Genomic DNA, 23,141 nt, shown 5'->3' on the forward strand with positions numbered 1-23,141 from the left:
AATTCCGAAATTATTTTTCCATGGCGATGTTTTAAGAGGCATTTCCAGGTACGCTGATATGTGAGTCAACCAACCGAGAGATGGCAGCTCAACTCATCCCGTACGTGTCCCAAATGGCACCCTGTTCCCGATCTAGTGCACTCCTTTTGACTTTTGAGGTCTGTGGGCCCTGCCCAAAAGCAGTGTCCCCATGTGAGACGCAAGCTCAGTCATTCCTCGGTCAGAAACGGTGTGCTACGGCACAGTCACAAATCCACGGCTACAGCTCAGCTTTTAAACGTGCTTTTGGAGAAGGCGTTCAGTTATGACCGAGAGCATAGCTTGGTGCTGGGAGCAGAGTCGTTTCCCTCTCCCTAGGCTGGCTATAGAGACAGTGGTGTGATGTAGTGCCATGACAGAGACTGTCTCAGCTTGCTTTGTGCACGAGTGCGTGTGTGCGATGTACTGCTATGATAGAGAATCAGAGTCCTCGCTGTGTCTTGGTAAGAGCCGAAGGGCTCTCCGTCTATCTATCTGTTTTTTAAATGTGTCGGCCCGGGCTACTGGTTTCATTCTACAGTTCCCCTGGCTGGATCTGATCATCTCGAGGTTTAACACATCACTGACGGTTAGAGGGGATAATGGTGCTGGAGGTACAGTTGTGTGTGTGTGTGTGTGTGTGTGTGTGTGTGTGTGTGTGTGTGTGTGTGTGTGTGTGTGTGTGTGTGGGTGTGTGTGTGTGTGAGCAGTCTTCCCGTTTCTCTGTACCACACGCTCATTTGACTATTACCTGTCAGTGTGAGTGTGTCTGTGTTACCTGCTGTCTGCGGGCAGCCACATAGTTGAGCTTCACCATCTCCTTGCCAAACTCCTTGAAGCGGTTGGCCAGGTCCTGCTCGTTGGTGGCATTTTTCACTGCCTCCAAGGCCTCCTCCACCTGTCACACGCACACACGCACACGCACACGCACACACACACACACACACACACACACACAGATATTTAACATTTGTAAAAAGTGTATGGACATAGCTAACCTCTGAACCTTAAGGCTTTCTTCATTTTATATTCATATTTTCATTAAGAGACAAAACTTCAGCTACAGATGTAGTCTCTCAATTTGAGCCAGTTTGCTTCAGCAGGGAAATAATCCTCCAGCAACAATGTCATGTGAATTAGTATGTGGATTATAATTAATGGACATTTTTGTAGGGGTAGAACAAAAAATCTGGTCTGAAATTTCAAAGGGGAAATGACAAACTTCAGAAGCCTTTTTAAATCTCAAATACACTACACGTTTTAAATGTCTTGCATTGCAGGAAAGTTCTCCTGCATCAGGGTGATCAAATTAAATCCTACACCTGTATAAAAAATAATAAGGCCCTTTGCTTGGCGGGATCAAAATGAAGGTAAGATTTTTTTTAGTGTGGCCATTAACTTGTGTGAGTTTTTTAAATGGTCCCCTTTTAGCGATCCTCATCCCTGTATGTGCTGGTCCATCATTATTCTCAACTACTTTCTGTAGCCATTATGAAAGAGCAGACAGAGGCTGTAATGGAAAGAGAGAGTGAGAGAGAGAGAAAGGGAGAAAGATAAGAGAGAGAGAGAAAGAAAGAAGAAAGAGAGAGGGAGAGAGAGAAAAGAAGAAAGATAAGAGAGAGAGAGAAAGAAAGAAAGAAGAAAGAGAGAGGGAGAGAGAGAAAAGGAGAAAGACAAGAGAGAGAGAGAGAAAGAAAGAAGAAAGAGAGAGGGAGAGAGAGAGAAAATAGAAAGAGAGAGAGAGACAAAGAAAGAGTAAAATAGAGAGGAGAGAGAGAGAGAACTTATAAGTGGCCTTTGATGGCGAAGCTTAGGCACAGACTGGAGTTAAGCCCCCTCTCGGCTCCCGGGGACACCCTAAATGTTCTAGAAGATGAACTGTCTGAGAGTGTGTGTGTGTGTGTGTGTGTGTGTAGGTCTGGGCAGTTGTACCAGCACTGCACTGGATCACAATAAAAGCACTACAGCCCAAATCCTAACTTGTGACATGTATGTGTCCTGTAAACATAAAGGCTTCATAACCCTTCCATCTAAGCGGTGTGACATGTACAGTAGGTGTGGTTCATATCTCCTTGTTCCGTATAGAGGGTATCCATTGGGCTCTTATATCACATCCTGTCTGTCTGTCTGTCTGTCTGTCTGTCTGTCTGTCTGCCTGTCTGCCTGTCTGTGTCTGTCTGTCTGTCTGTCTCTGTGTGTGTGAGTGTGTGTGTGTGTGTGTGTGTGTGTGTGTGTGTGTGTAAGCTCCAGCACGTGTGTGTGCTCTACTAAGGAGGTTCTGGCTCATATATATGCTAATCTATGGCCCAGGGGGAGCGTAGAGCTCTCAGGGATCAGCGGTGATCAGTGGCGCTGTGGATTAGAGCAGGGCATGCTGGGATACACTGGGGAGGGGATGGGACAGGACATGGGGAAGTTACTCACTGAAGGTGTCCAATAACGCCTCTATGGATCGCAAAAGGCATTTGAACTCCTAGTGTGTTTTGATACAGTGTCCGTCCACATACTAGGTGAAGAGAAAAGATGTATCCTGCATGCATCCTAAATGCCACACTATTCTCTATGCACTACTCTGACCAAGGCCCATGACTAAGAGGACAGAGTGACTGTACTTACTAAAGATGCTGACTATTCTGTAACCTGTAGTATGTCCCTGTTGATAGCCAAAGGCATATGAAAGCCCTTGTGTTACCTTACGATTTCTAGCGACCACGCTCTTTCACATACAGTAAGGGAGAGGTGTGTGTATGTGTGTGTGTGTGTGTGGGGGGGGGGGGGGGTGGTACAGTAGTGGTTGGCTCACCCCAAAGCTTGAGTGTGTGTGTGTGTGTGTGTGTGTGTGTGTCCTGCTGGATCTATCTACAAAGGCCAGCTGACTTTGTAGCTGGTAGGGGAGCCACTCTGTGGCGCGTTTAAAGATATGCAAACTAGCCGACAGCGACTTCAAACAGCCTTCGTTCACAGCGTTTGAATAAAAGTTAAGAGGTTACGACAGGGTCCTAGACCAAAGGTTTGTACTCAGACGCATAAGTTCCACCTTAGGTGCTTAATCAAACCATTGGAAGCATGGGGTGACAATCACAGAGGTTTGAAACACACAAACTTCACTATCACTTCAGAATATATCCCATGGGATGGGGTGCATCTCAATCTCTTCCGGATGAGACAAGGAGTGGTTGCCACTTAAGGCAATTGAGATGTGTCCCTTGTATCAGTGGAGAAGAGCAAAAGGACATTGTTACAGAGTAGTCGTAGACTATGAGTCTACGTACAATTTTCAGGTGGGCCAGCAGCCTCATGACGTCGGCCATGTCGGCCAGGATGAGCAGGCGGGTGACGGCGGAGAGCAGGGCGCGGGCAGCCCTCACCATGGTGCCCCGCTTCACTGAGGAGCAGGGGTCGTCAGCAAACTCCTGGGAGGCCACGCGCATTGAATCACCTGCAGAGGGGGATCAGAGTGAGATAGATAGAGAGAGAGAGAGAGAGAGAGAGAGACAGAGAGACAGAGAGAGAGAGAGAGAGAAAGAGAGAGAGAGAGAGAGAGAGAGATGTGGCTGAAGTTGGAGGTGTGTCAGCAGCGAAATCACACCAGATAGACTACAGTATTCGACGTTTGTCCAGGTCCCCAAGACATCGGGAGAAGCCTTCAATAGAGTCCACTAGGGGAAACGTGAGCATGTATTACCATCTAGTAGGTGTGGTGGATGGGGATATAGAGGAAGGGCTTAAACCACAGGCAATTTTTTATTTATTTTCTTCCGTTTTAACCTTATTCCAAACCTTTACCCTTACCTTAACCTTCCAAACCTTTACCTTTACACTTACCTTAACCTTCCAAGCCTTTACCTTTACCTTAACCTTCCAAGCCTTTACCTTTACCTTAACCTTCCAAACCTTTACATTTACCTTAACCTTCCAAACCTTTACTTTACCTTAACCTTCCAAGCCTTTACCCTTACCTTAACCTTCCAAACATTTACCCTTACCTTAACCTTCCAAACCTTTACCTTTACGTTACAAACCTTTACCTTTACCTTAACCTTCCAAACCTTTACCTTTACCCTTACCTTAACCTTCCAAGCCTTTACCTTTACCTTAACCTTCCAAGCCTTTACCTTTACCTTAACCTTCCAAGCCTTTACCCTTAACCTTCCAAACCTTTACATTTACCTTAACCTTCCAAACCTTTACCCTTACCTTAACCTTCCAAACCTTTACCTTCACCCTTGCCTTAACCTTACAAACCTTTACCCTTACCTTAACCTTCCAAACCTTTACCTTTACCCTTACCTTAACCTTCCAAACCTTTACCTTTACCCTAACCTTCCAAATCTTTACCTTTACCCTTACCTTAACCTTCCAAGCCTGTACCCTTACCTTAACCTTCCAAACTTTTACCCTTACCTTAACCTTCCAAATCTTTACCCTTACCTTAACCTTCCAAACCTTTACTTTACCTTAACCTTCCAAGCCTTTACCCTTACCTTAACCTTCCAAACATTTACCCTTACCTTAACCTTCCAAACCTTTACCTTTACCTTAACGTTACAAACCTTTACCCTTACCTTAACCTTCCAAACCTTTACCTTTACCTTAACAAACCTTTACCCTTACCTTAACTTTCCAAACCTTTACCTTTACCCTTACCTTAACCTTCCAAGCCTTTACCCTTACCTTAACCTTCCAAACCTTTACCCTTACCTTAACCTTCCAAACCTTTACCCTTACCTTAACCTTCCAAACCTTTACCCTTACCTTAACCTTCCAAGCCTTTACCCTTACCTTAACCTTCCAAACCTTTACCCTTACCTTAACATTCCAAACCTTTACCGTTACCTTAACCTTCCAAACATTTACCTTAACCTTCCAAACCTTTACCCTTACCTTAACCTTTCCAAACCTTTACCCTTACCTTAACCTTCCAAACCTTTACCCTTACATTAACCTTCCAAACCTTTACCCTTACATTAACCTTTCAAACCTTTACCTTTACCTTAACCTTCCAAACCTTTACCTTTACCTTAACATTCCAAACCTTTACCTTTATCTTAACATTCCAAACCTTTACCTTTACCTTAACGTTACAAACCTTTACCCTTACCTTAACCTTCCAAACCTTTACCTTTACCTTAACCTTCCAAACCTTTACTTTACCTTAACGTTACAAACCTTTACCCTTACCTTAACCTTCCAAACCTTTACCTTTACCCTTACCTTAACCTTCCAAACCTTTACCTTTACCTTAACATTCCAAACCTTTACCTTAACATTCCAAACCTTTACCTTTACCTTAACGTTACAAACCTTTACCCTTACCTTAACCTTCCAAACCTTTACTTTACCTTAACGTTACAAACCTTTACCCTTACCTTAACCTTCCAAACCTTTACCCTTACCTTAACCTTCCAAACCTTTACCTTTACCTTAACCTTCCAAACCTTTACTTTACCTTAACGTTACAAACCTTTACCCTTACCTTAACCTTCCAAACCTTTACCTTTACCCTTACCTTAACCTTCCAAACCTTTACCTTTACCTTAACATTCCAAACCTTTACCTTAACATTCCAAACCTTTACCTTTACCTTAACGTTACAAACCTTTACCCTTACCTTAACCTTCCAAACCTTTACCTTTAACTTAACCTTCCAAACCTTTACTTTACCTTAACGTTACAAACCTTTACCCTTACCTTAACCTTCCAAACCTTTACCTTTACCCTAACCTTCCAAATCTTTACCTTTACCCTTACCTTAACCTTCCAAGCCTTTACCCTTACCTTAACCTTCCAAACCTTTACCCTTACCTTAACATTCCAAACCTTTACCGTTACCTTAACCTTCCAAACATTTACCTTAACCTTCCAAACCTTTACCCTTACCTTAACCTTTCCAAACCTTTACCCTTACCTTAACCTTCCAAACCTTTACCCTTACATTAACCTTCCAAACCTTTACCCTTACATTAACCTTTCAAACCTTTACCTTTACCTTAACCTTCCAAACCTTTACCTTTATCTTAACATTCCAAACCTTTACCTTTACCTTAACGTTACAAACCTTTACCCTTACCTTAACCTTCCAAACCTTTACCTTTACCTTAACCTTCCAAACCTTTACTTTACCTTAACGTTACAAACCTTTACCTTTACCTTAACCTTCCAAACCTTTACCTTTACCTTAACATTCCAAACCTTTACCATAACATTCCAAACCTTTACCTTTACCTTAACGTTACAATCCTTTACCCTTACCTTAACCTTCCAAACCTTTACCTTAACCTTCCAAACCTTTACTTTACCTTAACGTTACAAACCTTTCCCCTTACATTAACCTTCCAAACCTTTACCTTTACCCTTACCTTAACCTTCCAAACCTTTACCTTTACCTTAACATTCCAAACCTTTACCTTAACATTCCAAACCTTTACCTTTACCTTAACGTTACAAACCTTTACCCTTACCTTAACCTTCCAAACCTTTACCTTAACCTTCCAAACCTTTACTTTACCTTAACGTTACAAACCTTTACCCTTACCTTAACCTTCCAAACCTTTACCTTTACCCTAACCTTCCAAATCTTTACCTTTACCCTAACCTTAACCTTCCAAGCCTTTACCCTTACCTTAACCTTCCAAACTTTTACCTTTACCCTTACCTTAACCTTCCAAACCGTTACCCTTACCTTAACCTTCCAAACCTTTACTTTACCTTAACCTTCCAAACATTTACCCTTACCTTAACCTTCCAAACCTTTACCTTTACCTTAACGTTACAAACCTTTACCCTTACCTTAACTTTCCAAACCTTTACCCTTTACCCTTACCTTAACCTTCCAAACCTTTACTTTACCTTAACCTTCCAAGCCTTTACCCTTACCTTAACCTTCCAAACCTTTACCCTTACCTTAACCTTCCAAACCTTTACCCTTACCTTAACATTCCAAACCATTCCAAATTTCTGTTTTAACAACCTTAATCCTTATCTACTTTCACTTCCCATCGGGTTTAACATGGTTTTTTAATGACTACCTCATCTCTGTACCCACACATTTAATTATCTGTAAGGTACCTCAATTGGCAAGTGAATTTCAAACACAGATTCAACCACAAAGACCAGGGAGGTTTCCAATGTCTCGCAAAGAAGGGAACAGCCTGTTGGTAGCAGGCATTGAATATCCATTTGAGCATGGTGAAGTAATTAATTACATTTGGGACGGTGTATCAATACACCCAGTCACTACAAATATAGAGGTGTCCTTCCTAACTAAGTTGCCCGGCGAGGAAGGAAACTACTCAGGGATTTCACCATGAGGCCAATGGTGACTTTGCAACAGTTACAGAGTTTAATGCCTGAGATAGGAACAAATTGAGGATGGATCAACAACATTGTAGTTACCCCACAGTACTAACCTAATTGACAGAGTGAAAAGAAGCAAGCATGTATAGAATACAAATATTCCTAAACATGCATCCTGTTTGCAACAAGGCATTATGTTTGGAGCAAATCCAACACAACACATCACTGAGTACCACTCTTCATATTTTCAAGCATGGCGGTGGCTGCATCATGTTATTGGTATGCTTGTCATCGGCAAGGTCTAGGGAGTTTTGTAGGATAAAAATACATGGAATAGAGCTAAGTACATGCTCTCAGTTACTGGTGTAAAGCAGTCTAAAGCCAAATCTGCACTGGAGTTGCTTACCAAGAAGATAGTGAATGTTCCTGAGTGACCAAAATACAATTTTGAGTTACATCTTCTTGAAAATCTATGGCAAGAACATTTCTGCCTAGCCATGATCACCAACATCTTGACAGAGCTTGAATAACTTTGTAAATAATAAGGGGCAAACATTTCACAATCCAGGTGTGCAAATCTCTCATAGACTCACAGATGTAATCAATGCCAAAGGTGTCTCTAACATGTATTGACTAAGGAAGCTGAATACTTATGCAACGACTATATTTTAGTTATAAAATGTTTGTTAAACTTTAAAAAAAATGTTTAATAAAGTATTCCACTTTGACATTAAGACATTTTTGTGTAGACTGTTGACATAAAATTTAAATAAATCCATTTTGATAACATTTTGTAACAATAAACTGTGAAGAAATCCAAAGCGCCTGAATACTTTCGCAATACACTGTGTGTGTTCACGCTTGACCTTTCACTGTTTATGGGAAAGCTCTCTCCTCATGAGGAAACGAATCCATCAGGCTGAATCCCTGGCTGCCAATGAGACCAGGAAGAACTAGCTAGCTGACCTTGAGCTACAGGAAGGGACAGCAGACCCAGTCACACCCCATTGGGGGGGGGGTCAGAAATGTCCACAATCCACATCCCATTAAGTCCCATTATAAGGGTGTGGCCTACAAAAAAAGGTTGTATCCGTCCCAAATGCGCCTTAGTCAAAAGTAGTGCACTATTAAGGGAATAGAGTGCCATTTTGGATGCAGATAATGAGCGAGGGGATTGTTGACACTGACGGGGCACTATTTTAGAAGATTGAAATGGTGTCTGGTTCTCTATTCGGTGACTAATCCATGACAGTAACAGTCCTTTATTGAAGGATCAACCACTACAATGTTCATGTCTTTTTAAATTATATAGTTGCGAGGAACTGTGTCAAGAACTACCATACATGGAGCTTTTCAACTGAAAGCCCACGTCCAGTTCACCCACTTTAGGCTCCCACTGCCTGAAGATCATACTGACATTTTATTTGTTTTGCGTTCTCACTCTGTATTTATGGAGAATTCAGACAGGCAAATGAAACAGGAGCTAGCAGGAGTACCGTGTGGAAAGAGAGGTCCTTGCCCATAAACCCTTGAAGCTAAAGGTTATTTTAACAGTGTGCAGCCCGAGCCACCATCAAACCTATAATCTTGTCTATAACCCTCTGAGTCCTATCGTCCAATCGTCTCCTCCTGATTACATTATGGATGCTGATTTCAGACTGCGGCGATTCACTAAGCCCACCAAACTGTCACCGTAACGCACGCACACACGCGCACACACACAAACTCTCACACGCACACTGCCTGCCTCGGCACCGGCCTGGAACGATGAGTTATGATGGGTGTGTGTGTGTGTGTGTGCGTGTGTGCGTGTGTGCGTGTGTGCTTGCTTGCTTCTCTGTGTATGACCTATGGATGTATCTGTACTTTAGGGCTTTAAGGGGAGCCAGTCAGTGTAATCAGTCAGTGGATTTATGAATCAGAAGGCCTCAGACAGGGAGAGTATTCCCGAGTGAGACTAAAGCTCTGCTCTGTCTGAGGTTAGCCTGTTCCCTTAACTGTGCCCATATCTGACAATTAGAGTTGTCAATGCAGCACAAACAGATCTGGGATCAGGCTAGTCTGAGGTGACTCCTAATTACCTCTCTAGATCCAACGACTGGGGTTTTCATGGGAGCCACTGTAAGATATACCTCTAGTGCCATTCTGTCTAGGACTATACTATGGCTTCCCCTTACATGAACCAAGCTGGATTGCATTTGAACCATCATACAGCATACTTGTTCTCTACGGCAGACATATATGATGTACAGATAAAGTGTGATGAAGGGAACGTACAAACACAACTCCTTCTCTCTGTTCTGTCTACGAATTCCACATGGTTCCCTGGGTTACGACATTACAACCTCTGGCCTTCTGTGCTTGTGTGGTTGCGTGGGCCACGCAGGAGGAGGCTGCCGCTATGCAACCACCACCACAGGGCTAAAACTAAGGGAGCTTTTCAGCTCACTACCACCACTCAGGAAGAAGCAAAATGGTTCCCTGGTTCCCTAGCGCGTTGATGTAATGTAGATTAAGATTGCAGCACACTGCACACACGAAGAGAAGTTCGGGCTAGGAAGTGTACACTTACTACTAAACATGTAGAATACAACACGTGAATACTGTTGTAGATACTGTACATACACATGGGAATACAGTGCCTTCAGAAAGTATTCACACCCCTTTGCTTTTTCTATATTTTGTTGTTACAAAGTGGGATTAAAATCATTTGTATTTTTTTGTCAACTACACAAAATACCCTGTAACGTCAAAGTGGAAGAAAAATTCTAACATTTGAAAAAAATAGTATGAAAAATGAAACACTAATATATCTTGATTCTATAGGTAGTCAACCCCCTGAGTCAATAGTTAGATGCACATTGCAAAATGCCAAACAAACTCACATTCCAAAACAAAACCACGTGTCCATGCAAGTCATTCGTTTAAAAATCCATGTATGATTATTATGAAGTATAACCTGTGTGTCCCAATCCTCATATTACTTTTGCATTGGTCTTCCAACAACATGTGGGAGGAAACAGTGCAATAGCCTCTCTATTTGAATAGATTATAGCCTATATCCCGGGTATAGCCCCTGTCTCCCCTAATCTGCTTCGTATGCGCTCATAAATGCTCTGCTACTCACAGACTGTTTCAGAGATCTCAAGTTATGATGCTGCGGGCATTTCATCAAATGCTCACAGTCAATCAACTATAATACATGTTTTTAAAAAAAACCTAGCCCTTGCCAATGACAAGCATACCCATAACATGATGCAGCCACCACCATGCTTGGAAATATTAAGAGTGGTACTCAGTGATGTGTTGTGTTGGATTTGCTCCAAACATAATGCTTTGTATTCAGGAAATAAAGCTATTTTCTTTGACACATTTTTTGCAGTTTTACCTTAATGCCTTGTTGCAAACAGGATGCATGTTTTGGAATATTTGTATTCTATACATGCTTCCTTCATTTCATTCTGTCAAGTAGGTTAGTACTGTGGGGTAACTACAATGTTGTTGATCCATCCTCAGTTTTTTCCTATCACAGGCATCACAGCCAGTGACTGAGTGTATTGATACACAATTCAAAGTGTAATTAATTACTTCACCATGCTCAAATGGATATTCAATGCTTGCCACCAACAGGTTGTTCCCTTCTTTGTGAGACATTCCGTTCAGAAGGATGACTGTATCTTTGAAGTGTCTGGGTGGTTTAATACGTAATCCACAGCACAATTATTAACTTGACAATGCTTAAAGAGAAATCCAATGGCTGATTTGTTATTGTTACCAATCTACCAATCACTGCCCATCTTTATGAGGATTTCGAAAAGCTCCCTGGTCTTTGTAGTCGACAATCTTCCACTTTGACATTATGGAGTATTTTGTGTAGATTGGAAAAATGACAATGAAATCCATTTGAATCCCACTTCGTAAAACACAATAACATGGGAAGAACTCCAAGGGGTCTGAATACTTTGTGAAACATGCACGCGCACACGCACACGCACACGCACACACACACACACACTCCCTGGCTAGTCTGTCCTCTCCCTCTTTCCCTATGTCAGTGTTCCTTCAATTCCGTTTCTCCATTTTCTCTTCTTCCACTCTCATCCTCATGCTCTCGTTCACACTCTTTCTCCCTCACCCATGGCTTAACTAGGGCACAAGTGGAAACTCTGATCAAAGCTCGGTGAGGAATTGCACAGCCCAGTGTGCCACTGATCCATTTCATGGATCTGGAATGGTGTCAAGTCTGTCTGCAGTGCACACTATGAAATGTGAGGAAACTGTAGATGTTGAGAGCCGGATGGATGATGAATATGTGTACAACAGCTGCCGGTGGTAAGCCCCGACTTTTCTTTCTGCTGATCTGAGTATTGAACATACAGTACAATCCAATTCCAATCGGAGGAAAACATCAGCTTCGAGCCAGGGCTCATTGAACTTCATTCAGCCGTTGAAGGGGACTTAACTTACAGGCGGGAAAACAACTGTAAGGGACTTCATAGACGACGTTGACCATCCTGAAAGGAAACCTTCCCAATACGATAACACAGCACTATTTGACGAGGCGTAGTGTTACACATTGGAGAACGGTGAGGGTTGTACCGAGCCACAGGCTTTCGGCGTGACCTGTTTACAAATGGCTGAATCACAGCCCTTCAACAGGCATCTATAGCCTATACGGTGTTCCAACACTGCGGAGGCGGCGGTGCTACCGACCACGGACAATCAAAGCATTAACGTTGCGTGACTGTGGAGTAAACATCTCGGGATCGTTACATTCTCCAAAGCCAGGGCCAGGGCCCGAGCTTAATGGGTATCAATCAGAGGAACGTATCACACTTTCCCTCTCTTACACACACACACACTCATGGACACCCAGACATGCACACACACGCACGCACGCACGCACGCACACACACAAACAAACAAACAAACACACACACATGCACGCACACACACACACAGACACACACACAGACACACACACACACTCTCTCCTCCTGCTTCTAATCCATCAAGAGAGAGGGAACGTTTGATCGCCCCATTACTCTGACCCGCCGAGCGCTTAACCACTGGGAAATGAGATTTTGGATCTCGGGATTCGGAAAACCAAACGACAGTCCACGCTCGGTAAGACTTTCCCCTAAACCTTTAGCGTGGTTTAGAGGGTTTGTGTCTGCATATGCGTATTTCAATTCCAAACACTTGAAAGTAAGTCAAACACCAAAACAAAGCTATACAGTATTCCCTGGGAGAGAAAAGTTAGCAGTCATGCTAAGCCTGGGAAGTGTGTAATGGGGCCAGGGATGAGTGTGTGTGTGAAATGGACGGTCGGCTATAGAGGCGAGGCTACAACTAGGGTAGTGCATTTCCTTTGAATGTCCTGCTTATTCCCACCTGATTTCGGAAATCTTTCAACAGGAATTTCTCCAAACCTGGGAAGTTTGGTGGAAGTTACAGGAATTTTGCAACCGATGGTCACGTGTAGAATCAGATTTGCGTAGAACGGAGAGGGTTTAGACTGGGTGCAAGAGAAAAAGACAAGATATATTGTTTTCAACTCTGGGCTTCGAACTCACTTTCAAATACCTCACTGTGACTCTTTGCTGTTTACTGTCTTTAGAATGGCAGATGAGGAAAATACCACTTTGTTTCAAGGGCACCAGACCCATCCTCAACCATTGATTAGTGAACATTTTGGATTGGATGTTATTGGACCTGGCCAGGGCCAAGTATTGAGCCAATTAAACCAATTAGGACCTTTCCCAACTGGCATCCTATTCCCTATATAGTGCACTACGTTCGACCAGGGACTGAACTGGGTGCCATTTAGGAAGCATCCTCTATCTTCTTGAAGGTCAAATTACACAGCAGTTTGGTGTATTTTTATATAGGGACAGAGGTGGCACATGTTTCAGCTGAGGGGGCCAAGCCCCCTTTCGCCTCCAGGTTTAACCGGGCCTGCAAGCAGAGCTGTTATTATCAAGACACAAATATCCTGTACTTTTTATTTTGGTGAATAGGCACATACAGACACAGCTTGGCTACATTGTAACTGCAAAGCATATCGGTGCGCCCGCATGGGGCTCAGCCAGGACGGTTGCTTTTCTAACTGAATGAAAACATTTTAACAATGTGATTGAACTGATTGAAGATGGGAAAATGTATATATGCAGAATAGTGTTAACTGCCTGTAAATAGCTTGGGGGAGGGGGGGGGGGGTTATTTCATAGATTTAATTAATGTAATATGAGGCCTCCTGATTATTTCTCACTATCTACTTGCAAGCTATTCATTGACAGCCTGCATGCTACCAGAGTCTGCACCACAGCGCAGGCTAATCCGACATGCCCGCTAATCAGACATGCCCGTGTTCATCAGCGTTCTTACAGGCAAAGTGAAATAAATCAATACATTTTCTCGTGATGCACGCAGCTCAAATTTTATATACAGAGCCTTCAGAGTATTCACACCCCTTTACTTTTTCCACATTTGGTTATTTTACAGCCTGAATTTAAAATGGATTTTTGTCACTGGCCTACCGTAATGTTAAAGTGAAATTATGTTTTTTTTTTTATGTTTACAAATTAATAAAAAATTCTAAACTGAAATGTCTTGAGTCAATAAGTATTTAACCCCTTTGTTATGGCAAGCCTAAATGAGTTCAGGAGTAAAAACTTGATTAATAAGTTGCATGGACTCACTTTCTGTGCAATAATAGTGTTTAACATGATTTTTGAAAGACTTCCTCATCTCCGTACCCCACACCTTACATATCTGTAAGGTCCCTCAATCAAGCAGTACATTTCAAACACAGTTTCAACCACAAAGACCAGGGAGGTTTTCCAATGCCTCGCAAAGAAGGGCACCTATTGGTAGATGGGTAAAAATAAAAAATCAGACATTGAATATCCCTTTGAGCATAGTGAAGTTATTAATTACACTTTGGATGGTGTATCAATACACCCAGTCACTACAAAGATACAGGCGTCCTTCCCAACTCAGTTGCCGGAGAAGAAAGAAACTGCTCAGGGATTACAACATGAGGCCAATCGTGACTTTAAAACAGTTACAGACTATAATGGCTGTGATTACAACATTGTAGTTACTCTATAATACTAACGTAATTGACAGAGTGAAAAGAAGGAAGCCTGTACAGAATAAAAATATTCCAAAACATGCACCCTGTTTGCAACAAGGCACTCAAGTAACACTGCAAATATGGGGGAAAAGCAATTCAAGCAATTTTCCTGAATACAAATAGTCATGTTTGTGGCAAATCTAATACAACTCACTACTGAGTACAGCTCTCTTTATTTTTCAAGCATAGTGGTGGCTGCATCCTGTTATGGGTATGCTTGTAATCGCAAAGGACCGGGGAGTTTTTCAGAATAAAAATAAACGGAATGGAGATATAGTAAAACGAAAGTTAGAGAATGTGCCAATAGTAAAAAGCCCACACGGGGCATGTCCACATTTAAATATTATACTGGACAAAGAAGGGAAGTGGACAAAGATGCAGGCTACTGTGCAACTCACTTTTCAGGTAGGATGCAATTTTTTTAAACTTAATACATTTTTTGGTATTCATAATAATTTGTTTTATCATTGTTATCACAGTATACCATTGTTATTATTCTGGGCATATTTGTTACTCTAAACCAGTTCTTTAAATATTCAAAATGTGTTTTGTTTTATTCTGTTGAGACATTTTTGAATTCAAATCTGTATATTTAATTGTGTGCTCCATATTTAGTTTAAGATAGGTTATATAAGTAGGCCTGTTGTAAAATACATATAATTAGCACATTGCTGTAATTGGTTAGGGACGGTAGGCACTAGACTTTCTTGTTAATTGCTGGACCTTTTGAGAAGGTATAAACCAGTTTGGAAGTGTTTTGTTTCATTCTTAGCCATTTTCTTTGGCCAAATCAAGTTCCAACTGTAATGGGTTTGCCACAATATAATATTCTGCTCGTATTTTACCTATAAAAATTGTCTCGACTTACTTTTTATAGTACCCTAATGAAAGCTTGGTGTGGTGTGGTTATTAACCTATTATACTGCAGGCCTATGATATGAAGGCAGTACCCACCAGCACTCCAACTCACTCTGACAGTTGACCTTGAGGCGAGGAATAATGTTTCAGTCCTACCAAAGTTACTCCTATATTCTGACAATATAATGCTCATCTTTCTAACAAAAATATGAACGAAGTAGCCTCCTTCGATACACCTATATTTGTGTAGCAGATGCAGTAGGCTAGCCTACGTGACAAGGATAACTACATGTCTGTGTTGTAACATGCCGCCTGCATATCTCTCTATCTCCGGGGCTAGGCCTCAGCTTCTCATGCTTTACATGTAGTTTTTCTAAATATTCATATCATACCGTGGACACCTAATCCTACAGGTCTATGCATGCAATGCTCTGATGGTGCTCAAATCTCTGACAGCTGAACCATGAGGTGGACAATTGTTGTTTGGGGAAAGTAAAAAGCAATAAAACAATAGGCTATAACGTTTTGTAATTCTTTACATCAAGACAAGGAATAGTGTTAGACTATAGGCTGTTTTTAAGGACACATAAACGTGGCTCATTTGGCCAACATCCATCGTTTATTGATGGTGCTGGCTGCGTGGGTGGATGCCCTAATGGGTTACGCACCCAATTCATATGATTTAGGGCAGGGTACCGGGCAGAGGCCGCCTACTGGGGACTATTTAACAGTCTGATGGCCTGCTCCAATAGAAGAAGAGGATAGTGCCAACTTCCTGTAGAAGGGCCTCCGTCAAATGTAATGACAGTAAATAAACGAGTTCTGGAAAAACCTGACAGGCATTAAAATGGAAAATGGAAAACGATATGTCTGCTTGTGTCCAGTGAGCCCTAACCGATGACATTAAATAATGCAAATACTGTACTCTGAAGCAGATAGCCTGCTGCAAAAGAGTCAAACACTTACGCTATTCTGCACTGACATTTTACTCAGCAAGGGAATCTAGCCTAATCAATTTCCATGTTAAAAACAGAACACATGACTGATAAGCAGGGTCTGAGTTCAACACAACCCTTTCTCCTCCACAGCTTGTTAGCTACCACAGTAAATTGGCTACGATGACTGCACAAGAAAGCGAGATTGCTAAGTGCCTGCTTGAAGAGTGACGCGGTTTAACTGAATCCAGACATTGTTTGTTGGGCAGGTGTTCTAGATTGAAGAGAGGAAGAGGAGGGGAATTTTCATGCAGTGAAAGAGAGAGACAGAGAGTGAGAGAGAAAGAGGGAGATCTCTGCCGATGCTGGTGCTTTTTCATTGAGGGCCCCTGCTGGGACCGACCTGGGCAATACACCAGAGCCAGACTAAGCTTTCAGCCTGGCAGACTCCATACAATGCTAAGGGTTTTAACATGGGCTTGGGGAGCTGTGTGGTGTAAGTGGTTTGTGTGTGTGTGTGTGTGTGTGTGTGTGTGTGTGTGTGTGTGTGCGTGCATGCGTGCGTGTGTGAAAGGGCTTGTGTCTGAGAGAGCGTGTATGTGTATGTGGGTACGTGAGCGTGTGTGGATACGAGACAGTTGGAGCGTGATAAAGCAAGGTTTACAGACTGACAAGGTGACTTAAGGCTCAGAGCGAGAAAATATAATTGAAAAGTAGGACTCTTTTTAAGTTTGAAGGAAATAAAAGTACACACATGGGGGAATATTCAATCTGGGATACTACCTTTAAGTTCTCCAAGTTCCCCTTTCATGTGTTCTTCTGAAACATGCATGGGAAGCGCTCCAAAGGGGGTGGAAGCATCCAGGCGCCGTTCAAGCTCCTAATACATAATGTCACAGCAGTTCCGGATGGGAATCAGAATACACCCTGGGGTCTGGAGAGCTTGCTGTCACATTCCATGAACAGTATACACCAGAAAAGTATGGTATGGTATCCCTGTGAGTACATTGGACTCTCTTCACCTTGCTGTCCCATTTAATGGATTCATATATCTCTAAACACAAGAGTACTACATGGTATGGTGTCCCTGTGCAGACATACCTTGCTTGCGGACGTCCTCCACGGCGAGGATGAGCTCCTCCTTGAGATCGTGGCTGTTCTTAGCGATCTGCTCGCCCTTCTCCAGGAAGTTCTGCGTGGCCTGCTCCACGGACAGGGCCAGCACGTGGGCCTTCTTGGAGCGCCCCTTCTTCTTACTGCTGGGCCCTTTGTTGCTGGTGTTCACCAGGGTGGTCACCTGACGGACGGAGAGGGAGAGGTTAGGACGGGAAGTGATGCTGTTATGTAGGCAGAACGAGACTTGGTTCTTTGTAAACGGCTCGGGTTTCTCAGCTACAACTCTACCATCCTCGTGTTCGTGATCTAGGAGAACAACAACTGTTCAGCCTAGCACATCTACGGTAAGTCAAAAGGAACAAAATAGATCCAAGAGGCTACATAGAGAAAATAACAGGTGCCAAAAGGTTTGTATTAATGTTATAAAGCACTCTTATACAGCAATTGCTAGTTCAATGACCTGTGGGATATGTTGCTGACTGATCCCCCCCCCCCCCCCCCCGAGGACACTCCAATGGCTGTCCTGGAGCATAAAACATTGAAAGACATCTCGTATAGTTTGATTGCATTTCATCACCCTTCATCCAGCCTATTCACACAACTAAAACACGTCTTCGTAAGCAGTTCAGGAGGCAAGCCATCATAAGTTATTGACAAAGCTAGAGTGTGCAGGAAATGTGACACGCCTTCAAACTGGGACTCCTGTGTCTTTGAGCAGAATGTATGTGAGGAAAAGGGGGACGTTAACTTCTTATGGCTGAGGCCAGTATTGAGTAGCTTGGATGAATAAGGTGCCCAGAGTAAACTGCCTGCTACTCAGGCCCAGTTGCTAATATAGGCATATTATTAGTAGATCTGGATAGAAAACACTGACGTTTCTAAAACTGTTTGAATGATGTCTGTGAGTATAACAGAACTCATATGGCAGGCAAAAACCTGAGAAAAAAATGCAACCAGGAAGTGGGAAATCTGAGGTTTGTAAGTTTTCAAGTCATTGCCTATCGAATATGCAGTGTCTATGGGGTCATATTGCACTTCCTACGGCTTCCACTAGATGTCAACAGTCTTTAGAACCTTGTTTGATGCTTCTACTGTGAAGGAGGGGGGAATGAGTGTTGAATGAGTCAGAGGTCAACCAGAGTGCCATGAGCTGATCACGCTAGCTCTCGTGAGAGTTAGCTTGTGTTCCATTGCATTTATACAGACAAAGGAATTCTCCGGTTGGAACATTATTGAAGATTTATGATAAAAACATCTTAAAGATTGATTCTATACTTGATTTTACATGTTTCTACGAACTGTAATATTACTTTTCGTCTGAACTTTCCCCTGGACTTTCCCGGGCCTCGTGAGTTTGGATTGTGTACTAAACGCGCAAACAAAAAGGAGGTATTTGGACATAAATGATGGACTTTATCGAACAAATCAAACATTTATTGTGGAACTGGGATTCCTGGGAGTGCATTCTGATGAAAATCATCAAACGTAAGTGAATATTTATAATGCTATTTCTGACTTGTTGATATCTGTATGGCTTGTTTTGTTGTCTGAGCGCTGTACTCAGATTATTGCATGGTGTGCTTTTTGCAGACCTAACATAATTTTTTTGTGTGCTTTCATCGTAAAGCCTTTTTGAAATCGGACACGGTGGTGATATTAACAACAAGTTTATCTTTACAATGGTATAAAATACCTCTATGTTTGAGGAATTTTAATTATGAGATTTATGTTGTTTTGAATTTGGTGCCCTGCACTTTCACTGGCTGTTGTCATATCGATCCCGTTAGCAGGATCTAAGCCATAAGAAGTTGTTTAAGGACGCACACAAATAAGCCAGTGTGTTAGAAGGGCTAACAGCTAAATTTGTGTGAGTGATAAAAAGTCATATTGCTAAGTATGGAAAGTTTACTTTGAGGTAGAGTCCCAAATGTCACCCATAGTCCCTGTATCTAGTGCTATACTTTGGACCTGTTTAGGAAAACAGAAAACCTTATTGGGACAGATTCAGGAAGTACCTCTCTGTTCTTCAGAAACTGTGTAGTCAATTAGACACACCAGACTTAGTTTTAATGGTTCCCCAACGTCAGCGGATGTTGGTTCTCAAACTGCTACTCTACCAGTATAACCTACTGTACATCAGTTTGGAGTGAGACACATAGAGTATCGAAGAGAAAAGGCATCCTGAAACACGTGCCCAGATAAAGCACTAGAGAGAGGGAGATCTCTGCCGACGCTGGTGCCTTTTCATTGAAGGCCCCTGCTGGGACTGACCTGTGCAATACACCAGAGCCAAACTAAGCTTCCAGCCTGGCAGACTCCATACCACGCTGAGGGTTTTAACATGGGCCTGGGGCGCCGTGTGGTGTGAGCGGTGTATGTGTGTGTGCGTGAGAGAGCGTGTATGTGGGTACGCGAGCGTGTGTGGATACAAGTCAGTTGGAGCATGATAAAGCCAAGTTTACAGACTGGCAAGGTGACTTGAGAGAAAATATCATTGAAAAGTAGGACTCTTTTTAAGTTTGAAGGAAATAAAAGTACATACATGGGGGAATATTCAATCTGGGATACTCCCTTCAAGTTCTCCAAGTTCTCCTTTCATGTGTTCTTCTGAAACATGCATGGGAAGCTCTCCAAAGGGGGTGGAAGCATCCAGGCGCCGTTCAAGCTCCTAATAAATAATGTTACAGCAGTCAAAGAGTCATATTGCTAATTACAGAAAATTTACTTTGAGGTAGAGTCCCAAATGACATAGTCCCTATGTCTAGCACTCTACTTTTGACCTAGTTTGGAAAAACAGAAAACCTTATTGGGCAGATTCAGGAAGCACCTCTCTGTTCTTCAGAAACTGTGTAGTCAATTAGACACACCAGACTTGGTTTTAATGGTTCCTCAACGTCAGTGGATGTTGGTTCTAAAACTGCTACTCTACCCGTATAACCTACTGTACATCAGTTTGGAGTGAGACACATAGAGTATAGAAGAGAAAAGGCATCCTGAAGCACTAAATGAAACACGCGCCCAGCTAAAGCACTAGAGGGAATGTCCTTGTAAAATGTGCTGCCGTCTGGGGCCTGTTTTGCCAAAATCAGCTTGGGGGTAAATCGAGGAACAGGACTCCAAATCAAATTGGACCCTCAAGTCTGGCTCCAGGGAAGCAGGAGGAGTGTCTACAAGTCAACGCTTCCACAAGTCCACTGAGAAGGGTTGTGGGGGTGTTTCTAGCTTCGTAGCTTCCGGGATCTGTATTTGGTTACGGTAATGGCCCCACGTTGCACAATTACCATGCCGAAATGGAGGCGTAATGAGCCGAGCTTCCCACACAGGGGGAGAGACAAGCTAACAGCCATCCAAGCAAACAGCTGTTGGGTGTCCCTATGCGTCAGCTAGCTTCTCAGAAGCTCCGAGAGCGTAGTGGGGCTCGCTGTGGTTAAGCTGGGCCTGGCTTTGCCTCGGGACAACACTGCGTACAATTCTCAGCTGCCAAATACTGAAACACACCATTTATTTGAGAGATGCCTCCAGGTTGGATTCATGCACCAAAAACAAACGAGGGAAACTAGGTCATGAAAGAACCTACATTTCAGCAATGAACTGAAATGAACTGAAATGCCATTGATATGCTGGAGGTAGAGGCCTACAGGCCAGTTAACCTTTTACCTGTATGATGGGATGGAAGTGGAGAAATGTAGAGGTGTGGATGCAAGGACCGACCATCCATGAGATCACAATGATCCCTTTATCCCTTGAAGCTGGAGGCCAGATCACTTTTTTACCAGTTTGAAGACAAAGTTTTGCAGACATAGTAACAACCAGGAATTATCAGCCTCTTCTTACTTCTAAAGTTACTGTAAGATACCTTTTTACTCTTAGAGTAATTTGACTCGACCAGTAACTTTTCTCTGGGTGTAAAATTACTCTAAATAGTAACTAAGACACAAGCTACAGTATTTGACGAGCATGAAGGCTACATTTAAATCACCCCGTGCGAAGCAGAGACAAGCCCACCCGAGCAAACCCGGGACTCCGAATAGTGCCTCGGGCGACATGATACATTATTGGTTCCTTGCTAATGATACATTGAGCTCCATTAAAGGAGTCTGGGTAATTCCATTGTCTGTTGATAAATGGAGTCAGAGCAGAACACAAATGACCCTCGTGACAGCGTCCTCGGTCTCTCTCTGCAAGTGTTGAGGCAGAGAGACGTATTCAGAGAGTTAGCTCATTATGTAGTAAGCAACATAGTGAGCAACATATCGGTTTCAAGTCATGCTGATGACAATGTAATACTTTACTCTTACTTAAACGTATCGCGGAGCACTGGAGAGATGTCTCAGATGACAGCAGGACACACACACACAGACACACACAGACACGCACACACAAAACGACAGAATGATTCAGTGTGTGACTGCAGTAGTACCCTGCCATTGTCTCCGCTGTGGGTTACATGTTGCAGTGTAAATGATGAAAGGAACACGGTGAACTCTGGAGGGGGTGCCGAACCAAAGAACCTAACATCAGTCATGCACACACACACACACACACACATGTATAACCCAAACCCCGGCTCACTTAGCAAGAGAATGGCGAGCATCAACTTGACAAATGCACAGTGAAGGTTTTGTGAGGGAAGCGACAGAATGATAAGAGAGCTGGTAGCATCTTAATCTGAAACTACAGATGTAGTTGGCCTGTCGCGGCAAAAATAATCCTGCGACAACAGGATTTGACCGTTTAGTCCGTAAGGCTGCTTGATTGGTGGTTAGGCTATTTAACTGGTCAAAATAAGGTGAGATGAAAAGTGGAATAATGTTAATATAACCAGGTTTTTAGTGACTCGTGAAGCTCAACTGCATTTCCTCTGGCGCAGAAAAATACTCAGGAACAAACGAGTGGTCAAATGAAGTTCCTACATCTGTATGTTCCATGCAATTGCAGGGTCAGTCAGTGACCACTTATCCACTCTATCAGGGGCCCCTCAAAGAAAAGAAGGAGACAGATAGTGATGAAGTAATGTCTCTGCCTGTCACTGGCCAATACATTTTTATGAGTTACGAAACAATGTGAAGGTATATGGTGGCCTTTTGCTGAAGTCGTCTTACCTTCTACATTTCGGAGGGAATGGACATAAGAACATGTGCGTGTTTGTGTTCATGCTAGCGTGCATGCGGGTGGATGTGTACCAGTGGAGGCTCCTCAGAGGAGGAAGGGGAATTTCCAAAAATAAAAAATGGTAAAACATTGAAAAAGTGATCCTTTTTAGATAAAACTATACTAAATATATTCACGTCACCAAATAATTGATTAAAACACACTGTTTAGCAATGAAGGTCTATAGTAGCCTCAACAGCACTCTGTAGGGTAGCACCATGGTGTAGCCGGAGGACAGCTAGTTTCTGTCCTCCTCTGGGTACATTGACTTCAATACAAAACCTAAGAGACTCTTGGTTCTCACCCCCTTCCATAGACTTACACAGTAATTATGACTACTTCCAGGGAGCTCTTGCAGCATGAACTGACACGTTGTCCACCCAATCAAAGTATCAGAGAATGAATCTCTATAGATGTAGATACAGATTCAGATGTATTGGCCATTCTGTACAGAACTTTGAGATATCAGCTGATGTAAGAAGGGCTTTATAAATAAATTTGACTTGATTCTAGTACTGAAACCATAAGCAACAGCTAGCTAGCATCGCCTGGTCACATACAACTGATGTGTTGTTCAATGAAGTCCACAAATGAAGGGAAAAGGTGAGCGGAGGAGAGTGCATAGAGGC

At 42.7% G+C, this 23,141-nt stretch overlaps 1 protein-coding gene across 2 annotated transcripts in view; it reads right to left on the bottom strand.

The window, feature by feature from the left end:
- The window catches only part of ctnna2 (catenin (cadherin-associated protein), alpha 2), a 665,994-nt gene that overhangs the window by 490,239 nt on the left and 152,614 nt on the right, over nucleotides 1–23,141 (bottom strand). For both annotated transcript variants that reach the window (XM_036933400.2, XM_036933401.2), the window contains 3 exons: nucleotides 17,347–17,542; nucleotides 3,291–3,457; nucleotides 797–916 (listed from right to left, as the gene is read on the bottom strand). In XM_036933400.2, coding sequence (XP_036789295.1) covers nucleotides 797–916; nucleotides 3,291–3,457; nucleotides 17,347–17,542 — 483 coding nt within the window. The remainder of the gene's footprint in view (nucleotides 1–796; nucleotides 917–3,290; nucleotides 3,458–17,346; nucleotides 17,543–23,141) is intronic.

This window comes from Oncorhynchus mykiss, chromosome 10, assembly GCF_057628025.1.
Source record: "Oncorhynchus mykiss isolate SJ-2025 chromosome 10, ASM5762802v1, whole genome shotgun sequence".
NCBI classification, from domain to species: Eukaryota; Metazoa; Chordata; class Actinopteri; order Salmoniformes; family Salmonidae; genus Oncorhynchus; species Oncorhynchus mykiss.